The following is a 15,338-nucleotide window of genomic DNA, read 5'->3' on the forward strand; positions in this document are numbered from 1 at the left end:
TTTCAGTTCATGGGTAAAGGGGTATTTTTAGGGTTCAGGGTCAGTTTTCAGTTTTTGGGTAAAGGGGTATTTTTAGGGTTCAGGGTCAGTTTTCAGTTTTTGGGTAAAGGGGTATTTTTAGGGTTCTGGGTCAGTTTTCAGTTTTTGGGTATAGGGGTATTTTTAGGGTTCAGGGTCAGTTTTCTGTTCATGGGTAAAGGGGTATTTTTAGGGTTCAGGGTCCGTTTTCAGTTTTTGGGTAAAGGGGTATTTTTAGGGTTCAGGGTCAGTTTTCAGTTTTTGGGTAAAGGGGTATTTTTAGGGTTCATGGTCAGTTTTCAGTTTTTGGGTAAAGGGGTATTTTTAGGAATAAGGGTCAGTTTTCAGTTCATGGGTAAATGGGTATTTTTAGGGTTCAGGGTCAGTTTTCATTTTTTGGGTAAAGGGGTATTTTTAGGGTTCAGGGTCAGTTTTCAGTTTTTGGGTAAAGGGGTATTTTTAGGGTTCAGGGTCAGTTTTGGGTTTTTGGGGTACAGGGATATTTTTAGGGTTAAGGGTCAGTTTTGGGTTTTTGGGGTACAGGCGTACAGGGTAAAAACAAAAAAATATTACATTAAATCAAATAAATAACATAAAAAAAAATACATTAAATTATTAAGTGTTTTATTTATTTTAAATGTATATGTATTAGTTTTTATTTTGTTTTAATATTTTTATTTAATATTTGTAAAATTATATGTATTTTAACATTATTTTTACATTATTATTAATACATTTAAAAAAACGATATTTTTGATTCCGATATTTTTGTACTACGATATTTTTTTTTCGATATTTTTGTACTTACCTTTATGAAGATAGGATTCCGATATTTTTGATGTCGATATTTTTGTTCCGATGTTTTTGTAGTTCGATATTCTGTCTGTCGATATTATGTCAGACATTCGGGCAGGACACCTGCTGGATCCCATTTTCTCAAACATTCCTGAAATGAAATGGCTAAATACGATCCCCACATGCTGGTCTGACCACCATCTCATTCATTTCTGCCTAAAATTGCCAACACCTTCCAAATTAAACAACATCTGGCCTATATCCTCCATGAGAAATCGGAAGTTACTTGATGTTGAAAAACTCAACAAAACTCTAGCTATGAATCCCCCAGCCCCTGGCTCCGATATAGAAAGTATTGCCTTGGCCACACATTCATGGCTTAAAAAGGCCGTTGATAGCTGTCTCCCCCTATCTCGGCAAAAAGGTAACACCCACCGCCCCCCAGCCCCTTGTTTTACTGAGACCCTGAAGATTGAAAAATCAAAATGTAAATCCCTCGAAAGAAAGTGGCGCAAGGACTATGCCCACGATAAAAAAGTGACCTACAGAAAGCCAGAAACGCATACCACTCTGCCTGCACTAAAGCCTGTGCCCTTTACGTGGCTAACACTATTGACACTGTGCCAAACAAAGCAAGAACGCTTTTCAACACAGTTAAAGACCTGGCAGGCGCAAACACGGCTGCTACGGCTCGCCCTTTGGACAGAAAACAATGCCAAGACCTTGCCTCTTTTTTTAATGACAAAATTGAGAATATCATCTCAGATATCACCAGAAACATCTTTGCACATGACCCTGGAGAGGTAGTACCCCAGTGGTCAACCGACATGAACACCCTTGATCATTGGCCTCCCATTACCCTGGAATCACTTAAATCTACCCTCAAGACCATCAAATCCGGCTTCCCCTGCGACCCACTACCAGCTACTGTTTTCAGACAGATCGATGTCCCCTCCCTGACCATTATTGCTGAAACTGTAAATTCTTCACTTCAGCTCTCCTCAGTTCCATCACTCTGGAAACACGCTATGGTTTGTCCACTCTTGAAAAAACCTTCAGCCAACCCCGAATTACCTGCAAACTATCAACCCATTTCTCTCCTCCCGTTCTTTTAAAAATTTCTTGAAAGACACATTCACTCCGCCCTCACTCTCTTCACTGAAACAAATTCCCTCCTTCACCAGTCACAGTCTGGTTTCAGAGCGGGTTTCTCCACCGAAACAGCTCTTCTGGGAGTAACCGAAACCATCAGGAAACTCCTAGATGATGGTCAGACAGTCGCACTCATTCTGCTAGATTTGAGTGCGGCTTTTGACACCATCTCACACACCAAACTTCTGGCCACGTTTGGGAGAAATGGTATACGGGGAAAAGCACTAAAATGGATCGAGTCTTTTTTGTCCCAGAGAACATTTCAGATTATATCCCCCATTGGTTGTTCTGACATGATAAAAACCCCACATGGTGTACCACAGGGCTCCATTATGAGCCCTTTGTTTTTTAATCTCTACCTCAGACCCCTGGCCCATTTAGCTGACAGGTCGGGACTTACTCTCATGACATACGCAGATGATTCTCAAATCGTCTTCTCACTGTCAGAGTCTAATCCTACGGCCCTGTCTACTCTCAAACAAGGAATTCGAAATATCTTCAGTTGGATGTCTGCTAACCAGCTGAAGTTAAACGGTGACTAAACCGAAGTCCTCCTCCTGGGGAAAAACGAAGACCTATGGAACACCGCTCATTGGCCCTCCGAACTAGGCCGTATCCCCACCCCGGCTACCCGTGTAAAAAATCGGGGGGTTATCATCGACAATACCCTCTCGATGAAACTACAAGCAAACAAAGTGGTTGGCCTTTGTTTGACCATCTTGAAATGGTTGAAAAAAATCCTATGGATGCTGTCACTTGCAACGCAAAAGACGATAGTCAATGCACTCATTACATCTCGGCTTGACTACGGCAACATTCTTTATCTGGGCTCAAATCAAGCAGTCATCAAACGTTTGCAACTGGTCCAAAACTCGGCTGCAAGATTACTTTGTAAAATTCCAAAAACTGCCAGTGTGACGAAACATCTGAATGACCTACATTGGCTCAGGGTAGAAAACCGTATCAGGTTCAAAGCCCTGAGCTACATGTTTAGGATCAAATTCGGCCCCGCACCTAAGTATCTACAATCCCTAGCGACCCCTTACATCCCGGGAAGAGAACTACGCTCCCAGACCGCAGCTAACTTTTTGACCCCGAGATTCAAATTAGTGAGAATGGGAGGTAGATCCTTCTCTGTCCTAGGGCCCTCTCTGTGGAACAAACTCCCCCCTTATATTCGCAAGGAAGAAAATTACGCCAGATTCAGAAAGAACATAAAGAACTTGCTCTTCCAGAAATAAGTAGAATGCTTCTTTACCTCTTGCTAATGTCCATCGACGAGTCATCGGCGCCGGGAAACCCTTTTTGGGTAGCTGCGCGCCATACAAATGTAAAAAATAAATAAATAAATAAATAAAATGCGTACTCCTATGATGCAATCCTAACTAGATGTACTTTAGTGTACCTAGCATGTGTGTAGGTGTTGAACCAAGAATCCCTCTAGGATAAAGTCAACCCCATTAGCTGAAGTGATAGACTGTGGGACTCCGTCATGGCCTTGAGTTGGACAGCCTGTAAGGGATGTTAGACCACTGCGAGCTGAAGTATCTGCATGCAGAAACCTCAGCGTCTCGCGTCATTGTGTCAGCAGAGAAGTCCAGATCTCCTCTCTATGTCTTAGCAAGATGTGATGTTTATGTACCCAAATGTCTCCATGGGCGTTCTACCTTGCTGTGCCACTTGTTGGACTTAGAATGACATTGGGAATTAACTTCATACATAGTTATTATACAGGAGATGGTAGTCCTGCTGAGTTTCCAAGAATCCTCAGGCATAATGTATGAGGCTTTATCAGGGAATATCCTGCGTTCTATCTAGGTAAAAGGTCAGTCCCTAAGAACCATTATGTGTGTAATGTAGGGAAGAATATAGGTGAAAGGTTAGGATGTTACCCAAACCTATATTGGGGAACCTATGTGGAATAATACACTATCTACTAACAGTCTTACTCAGACTGTCAACACAGTTGACCTGTCCAGGCGGTGCAGGACATGCATGATCTGCACAATGTATTTGGAGCCTACCTCGCATGATGACAGGATCGGTGGTTGGAGTGAGAGCAATTAGAAAGTCAAACAAAACATTACCTTCATTCAAAGTGCACCACATGTGTCTGTAGCCAGCACTTGCCATGTGTCTGAAGACAGAGTGGGTTTTTTAATTACACAAAATAATGCTTATGGCAAAAGTGTCAGTGTGACTGTGCATGCACGCTAGCTGCCTGCCTCTGAGTGTTTTATGAGTCAGTATCATTGGCATAACAATACGACAATGAGTATGTTTATTGTAAAATTTCAAAAGTACTGTGCAACACCCGACCTTCATGCAGAGGCACTGACAATCGTCGTCTTCTGGTAGGAGACCTGAACCTTATGGATGGAAGAAAATGGCTTATGCCCCGCTCTCTTTGTGTTTGAGGGAGGGCGATTCTGTGCCCCCCACCTGACCAATAAAACATCATATGCCTACTAATGAGGGTGCAAGGGGGCCGAGGCACACCTGTTTGGGTCTGCCAAGGTCACCGAGCGCACAGTGACTGGACTCTGCTCGGCCAGCAGTCTGACTCCTCTGCCTCGGCCCAGAGACCCTCTGCCTGAAGCAGCTCACCAGCAGCAAGACTGAGGCCTGTACGCTGTGGACCGGACTTATGCATGGTTTCAGAGACTTAGAAGTAAGCATGGGCGAAATTTCCCCGCGAAATTGCAAAAAAATCCGCGAAATCGCGAATTTTCCAGCGAAATCGCAGATTTTTTGGCGATTTGCCCTGGAGTACTTTCTACTGGCTAATCCAGTAAGTGCTCCCTCATTGGGTAAATGTATAGTGCTTTTACTACACTGCAGCTGCGTAAAGGGCCAGAAGATGTGTCTCCAGTGACCATGTGTGCCTGTAACACAGGCACAGGCACACATGGTCACTGGAGACACATCTTCTGGCCCTTGACGCAGCTGCAGTGTAGTAAAAGGCACACATGGTCACTGGAGACACATCTTCTGGCCCTTTACGCAGCTACAGTGTAGTAAAAGCACTATGGGGCAGATTTACAAACCGCTTGCGCCTCTTTTGCTCAGCAGTTGCGTCACTTTTGTGACGCAGCAGCAGCACAAAAGATGCGCCATGGTGCTGGGTATTAACAACATGACGCATCTGAGAGATGCGTCACGTTGTAAAGCCCTGCACCATCAGGAGGCGTTACGCCTCCTAAAAGTGGCTGAGTGAAATCTACAAGATTTCACTCAGTCACTTTTAGGCCAATGCTGCGTCAAAACCCTGCGCCTGCTTAAACTAGGCGCAAGGCTTGATGCAGCATTAGGGAGATAGGGCCCCCCAGAGCATTGCTGGAGCTGCGTCGCGCTTGTGACGCAGCTCCAGCAATGCGCTGCTTTTACGGCACAGATGCGTGACGCATCAGTGCCGTTTTTGCCACATGGTGCGGCGCATTGTAAATGCGGTGCACCATGGGTGGAGGAGCTGCGGCGCACAATAACTGGCGCATCCCTGGGTATGCGCCAGTTATTGTAAATCTGCCCCTATACATTTAGCCAACGAGGGAGCATTTTCTGATTAGACAGTAGAAAGTACTCCAGTTGAGTAGAGGTATTGCACAAAAAGGTGGCATCTTCGTGGACAAACACGCAGGGCGGGATTCATTCTGCCCCCTGTTAGACTTGTTTTTTGTGCCCTTCTGTCCTCTGTTAGACTCGTTTTTCCCTTGTTTTTCTGCCCTTCTGCCCTCTGTTAGACTCGTTTTTTGTGCCCTTCTTCCCTCTGTTATTCCCTTGTTTTTGTGCCCTTCTGCCCTCTGTTAGACTCGTTTTTGTGCTCTTCTGCCCTCTGTTAGACTTGTTTTCGTGCCTTTCTGCCCCCTGTTAGACTCGTTTTTTGTGCCCTTTTGCCCTCTGTTAGACTTGTTTTTCCCTTGTTTTTCTGCCCTTCTGTCCTCTGTTAGACTGCTTTTTTTTGCCCTTCTGCCCTCTGTTAGACTCGTTTTCCCCTTGTTTTTCTGCCCTTCTGCCCTTTGTTAGACTGCTTTTTGTACCTTTCTGCCCTCTGCATCACCACATCATCACTCAGCGCTACCCCAGCATCACTCAGCACCACCACATTATCACTCAGCACCACCACATTATCACTCAGCACTACCACAGCACCACTCAGCATCACCACAGCATCACTCAGCACCACCACAGCATCACTCAGCACCACCACAGCACCACTCAGCACCAACACAGCTCCACTCAGTGCCACCACTGCATCACTCAGCACCACCACAGCATCACTCAGGACCACCACATTATCACTCAGCACCACCACAGCACCACTCAGCACCACCACAGCATCACTCAGCACCACCACAGCACCACTCAGCACCACCACAGCATCACTCAGCACCACCACAGCCCCCTTCAGGACCACCACAGCACCACTCAGCGCCACCACAGCATCACTCAGTGCCACCACATCATCACTCAGCGCCAACACATTATCACTCAGAATCACCACAGCACCACTCAGCACCACCACAGCATCACTCAGCACCACCACAGTATCACTCAGCAGCACCACAGCACCAATCAGCACAACCACAGCACCACTCAGCACCACAACAGCATCACTCAGAACCACCACAGCATCACTCAGTACCACCACATTATCACTCAGCACCACCACAGCACCACTCAGCACCACCACAGCATCACTCAGCACCACCACAGCACCACTCAGCACCACCCCAGCATCACTCAGCATCATCCCAGTATCACTCAGCACCACCACAGCACCACTCAGCATCACCACAGCACCACTCTGCACCACCACAGCACCACTCAGCGCCTCTCCAGCATCAATCTGTGCAACCATTCAACAATAACTGGTTCAAATATGTTCTCTCAATGTTTCAAACTTTACTACAAATGTCATAAAAAGATGTTAATATTTCACTTCTGTTCTTGGATTTTCGTCACAATAAAATACACTGAACATAATCTTCACAAAAGTCATTTACAAAAGTTTAAGCTATTGCCATTATAATTTAAAATCACTTTTATTTAAGTATTAATTATTTAAAAAAATTAAAAGCCATTGTAATTTGTAATATCAATACAGCTAAGTCACATAAATACAAAACATGCGAGACCTATTGCATTGCAAATGCTTGTTTGTACTTTGTCATCTAGGAGATCTTTGCAATGTTTCAAAAGAGACAAATACACAAAATTCAAAGTAAAGCATCATGCATGCCTGAATTCGCTTCTCTTGAGCTTTATTTTCATTTAATACCACCTCAGACTCTGTAAAACTCAAATAAACTTCTTCCCACGTTGTTTTAAGATAAGTTAGTGTTGCGTCCAGTTTGATACAACAGAACAGTGCCTTCTAACTCTCGCATGACCGCGGAGCTCAGCTTTCCATCACCAGGGTCGCTCCAGCAGCACCAGTGACCACACACAGGGCAGGTGTGATGTCTCGGGCTATTCATCATTGCCTCCCCTTGCCGCCTGTACTATCGTAAGACACGGTCTAGTGTCTCAGCATGATGTCAGCACACAACACCCACCCACCACCAGGCGTCATTTGTCAGATGACCCTGACCAATAAAAGGGACTGAGTGCACATGCTCAGGGCCCATTACCCATCCCCAGCCACTGTGTCCATGTCTGATTGTATGTCTTCAGAATGAGGGCCTAGCGCCCCCAGCCCAATCACCACAATGGCGACGAGGCGGAGCTGTGCACTGCGTGCTACAGCCACATGAGAAAAATCGTGGGGAAAGAGGAGAGAGCTCAGGGCGATGTCGGGCACCCCCCTCTCCGCAGGATAGGCGCCAGCCCTGCCGTGAGGCCCGCGGGGCGTGTGCCTTGCCCCGGGCCTGGATGCCCATGAAGAGGAGACCGGGAGCCTACTCTGCACCTCTCACACCAAGCAGAAGAAGCGGACCGGCCAGAGCCCACCTGCACCCACCCTAATTGTGCCCAGAAAGAAGCGACCGACCGGAGCCCACCCGAGTCGGCCTCAGCAGCGTGGCCCCCATTGGAGTGGAGTGCTGGCCGGGCGGAGCCCACCCGCCACAGCCGCAGCTGAAGACGAGGCCCGTTGGGCCGGAGATGAGCCCAAGCGCTGCGAGGAGATCGGGGGGCCGCGCGTTTCTGCAGCCACCTCCCCCCAGGATTGTAAGAGAAGCGGAGCCCACCCGCATAGTCAGGATGCTTGGCCCCGCGTGATGCGGCTGAAAATTAACATAAAGTGAAGCAGGACCAGCGGAGCCCACCCGCGGCCTACCTGAGGCGTCCCCTGCCCCCCGCCGCGTGTGTGAGTGGAGGCGGAGGGGTGAATGGTCTCCGGAGGAAGTGCCCGCAGCGTTTGAAGAGCTGCTGGGCACCGAGGGACTAAGCAGAGCCCACCTGCGACTAACACAAGTGCCCCAAACGTCTAAGCACACACCAACACCCCCCTGCGCGGCCCGTGAATAGGGGCGGGAAAGATCCAACAACAAGAGACTCACCGGGGTGAAGCGGAATCCTCCCCCGGTGCCTGACTGCTTGCGGCTGCAGACGACTGAGGTGAGAAACGCCATCGGGAGAATGGTGGTGGAAAGAGTGACGGCTCCACAGCGAGAGCTCAACCCCGCATAGCTGCAAACAGCGCTGACCCTCCCCCGCCCGCGCAGCGTGTGAAGAGCTGCTGGGCGTCCCGCGAACCAAGCAGAACTCTCCACATGTGTGCCCCCAAGGTGAATAGGTGACTCACCGCAAAAGAGAGGGAGTCCTGCCGCAGAGCGCCATCCAGGGAAATGCCGGCTCACTGAGTGACAGAGGCGAGGCCATGAGGAGCCCAGGAGTGAGCCTGAGGCAGTGCAGTGCCGGAATTGTCTAAGAGACACTGCCACCCAGTGGCCAGAGGGTGAAATCGCACCCAGCAAAAGGACTATACTGTGCAATGGCAGCAACATGGGAGAAGCACACAGGGACACCATGTACGTGCGACCAGAGGATAGCCTCACACAAAGGCTGAAGGTCAGCACATTGCGTAGAGCAATGGATGTGCACAGCAACCCAGAAGCAGTGAAACTGCCACCATCCCATAGGAAGCAAAACTTAAGAAAGACGCGCCAGAAGCGCAGGAACGCCACGCAGTAACAAGGAAGCCTGACCAAGGACGCAGCACTGCGCAGAGGAAAACGCAAGGAGTGAAGGAACTCCACACTCAAGGAAAATGACGGAGCAGTAACACAGACCACTGGACGCACTAAGCCACACAGAGACTTACCTCAAAGGCGAAGCGGCACCTGATGGCCACAGCTTGTCGTTGCACCGCAGGAGTAGAAAGGAGCACCACCACAAGATGACACAGAGGTCCCAAGACTCCCCACCAGGCATGTGCGACACCGAGAGGAAACGCGACAACCTCTGACACTGCTCCAGAGTCCCAGAAAAACGCAGGCACACCCTGTGAGGTATTGGGAGCAACCTGAACACGAAGAAGCTCGGAGTGGTGACGTAACCCTCCGCACCTAACGAATCACAGAAACAGTGCTGACAAAAGCACGCCAACGCTAAAAGCACCAGAATGGAGCAAAGAGCGACCACACTGAAGACAGCAAAGCATGAGAACTCACACAGAAGACCACCCCGATGGTCGCCCCATGAAGCAGACCCCTCAGACAGTCGCACGAAGAACCCGGACGGCCACACATGTGACGCAACCAAGAAGCCGGCCAGCCAGATGGCCACACCAAAAGCCGACCCACCGGGGGTCACAAAAGAGGGTGAGCGAAGCAAGGGTCAACAAACAGTAACACAGCAAGTATCCCGCAAGAGGACCGAAGATAGCCTGCCAGCATCGGCAGAGTGGACCGGCAAGAGGTCCAAGAAGTTCGAACACCAAGACACAGTCCACGATCAGCGACTCGCGAACTTCAACAACCACAATGCAACATTCCAAGTCTAAAGGAAGATCGCAAAGACCGGTCCAGTCACAGACTAGAAGAAGACAGTATCCGTGAACCAGGACAAGACCAGAGGGAAGCAGGCGGAGTGCACTCTGCCTGGATAAGTCTGGTTAGGGAGATGAAGGCAGCAAGAGGACCAGACCGCGTTGCGAAAAGGAGGATAGAGAAGGAGTGGCCCAACGCCACAAAAGGAAAATGAGAAGATGTCTGAGTGGCACGTTTACCACCACAGAAGAGAAGAAAGGAGAATAGGTTTGAGTGGCACATCTGCCACCACCGAAGAAGAAAGGAGAATAGGTCTGAGTGGCTCGTCTGCCACCACCAAAGAGAAGGAAAGGAGAAGAGGTCCGAGCAGCACGATGACAGGAAGACAAGAGAATAGAGTAGAGCAAAGAGGAGTGTGGACCAAGCCACTACGACACACATGAAGGGGAAACACCGAGGAGAACGTGAGAGGTGCACAACAGTCCACACGCATGACCGGGACACACGTAACATCACTGGAAGAAAGCATCCAGGTGCGAACCCGACAGTCATCCAGGAATGACGGATGCGAGCAGGCCGGTCTGTTGGCAACACCCACCTCTGGGATGGAACGGACACAAGTGCTGCGGAAATCCTGGGGCAGAGGCCTCAGGGACACCGGTGGCAGCGGATCCCCAACAAGAGACGGAATGTTGACACTCGCGCTTAAGATCCTGGAAGACCGAAGGTCGCACACAACGGAACCAGTGCCAACAACACCCTTTCAGGTGGAACTTCGGACACGTAGAGAGGACCCATAGCGACGTCCTTCAACACGTTGGAGCGGTAAGGCAGCATGTCCTCCGGTCCAGTGGGAGCCTGGCAGAAAAAGGCCTCCGGGTCGTCCAGTGAGAGGGGACACCCACGAGAGAGGGGTATCCGTGAGAGGGATAACCTGCAGCTGAGGATCCCGTCAGGAATAGACACCAGCTTGAACCAAGCACTTTGACCAGGACGGTCCAGGGTCCAGCAGAAAGCAACACACGTGGGACTGGCTATGGACACTTCTACACGTTCGCAGGAAGTGAAACAGAGCGAGAGAGACTGTACAGTCCACCCACAAGCTGCAAGTCTGTCAAGGCAAGAAGAGACACCATTGCCAGTAATTGACGTGACCAGCAGTGGGGAAGACTACGTGGGAGTCGTCGTGATTGAGTTATGGGTTTTGTGTGAACTATATTCTTTCCCACAGGTTGGACTTTAGTTAGTTTAATTTTCTTAACTAAGGTTGGGCGGCATGTACTATCGTAAGACACGGTCTAGTGTCTCAGCATGATGTCAGCACACTTAACACCCACCCATCACCAGGCGACATTGGTCAGATGACCCTGGCCAATAAAAGGGACTGAGTGCACGTGCTCAGGACCCATTACCCATCTCCAGCCACTGTGTCCGTGTCTGATTGTATGTTTGCAGAATGAGGGCCTAGCGCCCCCACCCCAATCACTACACCGCCGACCCCGACAGTCTGTGTGATGGGGGCAAGGTGTAGGTGCAGAGAGCTTCCGAGGGACACTCAGTCACGAAATCTCCGGGTCCCTTAAAAATCTCCCCACTCTCACCACCGCTGCTTAATTAGAATACCTCTGTGGTCCAGTCTTCCTCCTAGTCACTTCTGCAAGTCCAATGGACCCTAGCAGACGTGGCCCGAGCCGCCGTACTGTCCAGCAGTGCGGACAGAAACATGACCCACTGTAATTGTATGATGGCGCCCTCCTGCATACTGTGGCGAGGGGCCTCTGACAATCATGTGTCTTACAGAATTAGTAAACTTTAGCCTGAATAGGGACAGCATCCCTTTGGACACATACGTGCAGTGTCACTGACCGCAAAACCCTTTCTTGGTGTGGGGTGGAGTTGATATGCAGTGTTTACGGGGGTGGGGTTGCTTGCTGGGAGAGCCCCTCTGAAACAGCACTGGAGTCCCCCGCCACCTCCTCCCCAGAGCAGAAAGATAGTGGCCGGGCGCAAGGTGGAGGAAGTGGGGTCTTCATTGACTGTCCCTGGATGCAGGGAGCGCAGATGGAGCTGGACACACTCGGGGCTGGACACACTCAGAGCTGGACACCTGCGCTCAGAGAGGACACGATCACCCTGCCAGCCTGCGCTGCAAGCATCTGAAGAGCGCCTGAAACGTTATGCGATCTGACACCAAGACCATCCCTCCTTCCCTCAATGCCTGCCTTTAAAGCACAGCCCGCCTTGCACCATGAGGTGAAGCAGGGAACTGCTACAGCTGGAGTATTCTTTACTAGGCCAAAGATAGCAATGACATTACGCAATGCCACACTGCACACTCAAATCACGGGGAGGGCAGGAAATAACCCCCTCCCTCTCTTTCTCCTGAGCCATGATAGTGTGATCACAGAGCGAAAGGTGTTGGAGTGCTTTGTTCATGTTTTTAGCTCAGACCATATGTAACTCTCACTTCACACTTTGTGTCTGTGTACTTTACAACACTTACACATCTTCTGTACTGCTCTATTTATCACTACGTTGAAGAGCTCGCAGGCCGGTCTCTTCCTCTGAAATTTATAATCTAACAAGCGGTCGAGAGGATGCCCTCTATTGCAATTCTAAAGGTCTCGCATTTGTGAGAGTTCAAGCTATTAGTATTGTAAAGGACAACACCTGCTATTTATGTTTTAAAACCCAAAACATAAATAAAAGACATTGTCATTTACAATGCTAATAGCTCAAACGTATGTGAATGCGATACCTATTGCATTGCAAATGCTTGTTCTTGGTAGGTAACAGTTTGCAACCCCTTCAATGTAGTTGCTGCAATAATTTAATAAAGTATATTTCTTATGAAACACAGTGATCATATAGAAGTAGTCAGTTCTAATTCATTAGGCATCTATCAGTAGTAATTATGATCCTTGGGGCTTGCATGAATGCATTTGCTTTCAAAAGCAAATGGTGTTTAATATTGGGAGGAAAAATGGGATACTGTTGGATATATATTGTGGTGAACCATAAGACGGGGCTGAAAGATTTATTATAAAAGATTACAACAGGCAAAAGGGGCGAGTGTATAGATTCATGAAATATTTCTGAGTTCTTTGTAGCATAAAGTACCCCCACCATGAAGAGAATGAATTTACATACTAAGACCCCTTAGGTTCTTTTTGCTACATGTTCTGTGACATTCTGCAAAGTGACATCTTGGAATGACTCTGATTTTATGACAGTGTAGCTTTCTAAGCATTGAGGGAATGAAGCTCTATGGAAAGCAACTTCATGTAATTATTATAGATGAAAGTATATCTATTGGAAGGTGAAATAATTGATCAATCTCAGTGATAATTGTGTGCTTCAGACATTGGGGGCTAGCTTCATGAAATTCAATAAATAAGACGGGGGTTGGAAGATGGTGTTGAGTGGGGACATATTCGCATGATTTTTTCTATAGAACAGAATGAAGATGCATCTATATTTCTCTTTTGATCATTTATTATTTCAGAACGAAATACCCGCGATCAAAAATCTCCTGGCTGTTGTATCCAAGTACGTCCTTTGCTCTGTACTGGTAAGTCCTCCAAACCACTGTGTACCACTGTCAAACTATTTAGAAAGAAATGTGTTAATATTGTTTGACTTCCTCATAGAGCACTGCTATCAATTTAAGTGTATCATGTTGAGAAATCAAATTGTCAGTAGTCTTTGGCCGATTGGCTATCCAATAAGACACTCTTCCATCTGTCACAAAGATTATTCCAGGCCATTTAGACTTTTGTTCAAACATTAGAGCTGCCTAGAACTTCACGTTAATTCACCACATTGCAGTGATATTGAGCGTCTTGCAATGACCTTAGTGACATATAGTACGATCTAGAGTAACATGTAACATTCTAGAATGAATTAGCATGCCGAGTTTAATGGCGGCCACTATTACTTCCGAATTCATTCTTAATCATTTCTACCCATTTCAAAATGATGGCAGGTTCAGTAAATGCAGCAGGTTTAAGCCTCTGTTTTATTCACAGATCTCTATAGGGGAGCACATTAAAGCTGTGAACAATGGCATAAGAAAGAGGGGCGTCTTCAGCTAAATTTATTTTAAAGATATGAATTTAGATTCTAATAAGTGTACATTCGCTGTAAACACCTTAGGCAAAATCCCATACAAGAACCTACATTCATATTTGTTGTTCAACCTGGTTAGCCAGGGCTAGGAGCCATAACAATTTGCCAAAAAAGTATCTCATGGCAATGTCGATCTGCCATACTGAGGTCTTTATTGAAACATTCAGATTTTGGGGGGAAAATATCGCCAGCATTCTGGCACTCGTTGGCGCTTAAGTAAGGGTCCACAACTGGTTCTCCCTTCTTTCAGTATAGGGGTGTATATCCACCAACCCGAATCTAATATTGGTTTCTCTCACGTATACTGTAGGGGACTATGGAGTTGTCTCACTTCCACTTCTGTGGTTATCCAATTACTAAGATACAAATGTCTGCTACGTGGCAGGCAAACTTGCTGATTCATGGGAGGTTGATGGATGCCATCGTATTAGGTATTAGCAGTCCAGATAAAGACCAGATGATGATTAACCTGCATTAAGAGAGCTGCCTGTTTGTCTTGATGATGAGATGGTAGTTCAGTTCAAAATAACATTGCCTTTCCAGATCTGCAAATGTATCAGTGTAGGGGCTATCTGTAAATTATGCATTTCTGAAAAGAGTTGCACTGTGAGATCAAGTATTAATTAAGCAATTTAGCAATTGATATCTGTGTAGCTAACAGGTAGGTTTACAATTAGAACAAGCATTAGTAAATGCATTAGTTTTCAACTTTCTAATTAACAAAAAGATGGTTATGTGTGTACCTCTTAGGGAAGCTGTGGGAGTAGTCACCGGGGAGGTAGTCGACAAGGTGCAGTTTTATACCTAATCTAAGGGGTTAGTGCAAGCATTAAAACTGCTTTAGCAATGATACGGAACATTAAAGAAAGAAGCAGGAGTGGATACAATGATTTGTCCCCCCGGTTGTATGTCTGAGCCTCCGGTGCTGCCAGGAGTGGATGCACTGATTTTTACCACTTACCCAGATCCTTTCCCATACCAGGTCTCGAGGCTTAACAATAAGCACTGATAAACAATTCACAAGTACATCTATGTATGTCTCCAGCTCTCCGCAAGAGAGGGTTCCATGAGCACGGAGAGGAGAGGGGAGCAAGCAGAAAATAAAGTCTCTGGAAATGGAAGAGGGTAAATGAGGGGAAAGCTTCTGGGAGTGTAAAGGAAGCTGTACGGAAAGGACGTAATAGAGGTAGGAAATCATGCAAAATAAGGCATTTGTTGTGAGTTTAGCTTGATGTATGGATCAGAAAAGGAGGCTGGAAAAGTAAGGACAATGGGAAGTAAGGAAGGAGCCAGATAGTAAAAGACTAAGACGGG

The 15,338-nt window shown here is 47.5% G+C and overlaps 1 protein-coding gene across 1 annotated transcript in view; it reads left to right on the forward strand.

Moving 5' to 3' along the window:
• Positions 1 to 15,338, forward strand: part of LOC147703285 (uncharacterized) — a 243,233-nt gene that overhangs the window by 148,219 nt on the left and 79,676 nt on the right. The window contains exon 7 of the mRNA XM_086929485.1: positions 13,402 to 13,467. Within this exon, the coding sequence (XP_086785611.1) occupies positions 13,402 to 13,467 (66 nt within the window). The remainder of the gene's footprint in view (positions 1 to 13,401; positions 13,468 to 15,338) is intronic.

The sequence above is a fragment of the Lissotriton vulgaris genome, chromosome 7 (assembly GCF_964263255.1).
Source record: "Lissotriton vulgaris chromosome 7, aLisVul1.2, whole genome shotgun sequence".
NCBI lineage: Eukaryota > Metazoa > Chordata > Amphibia > Caudata > Salamandridae > Lissotriton > Lissotriton vulgaris.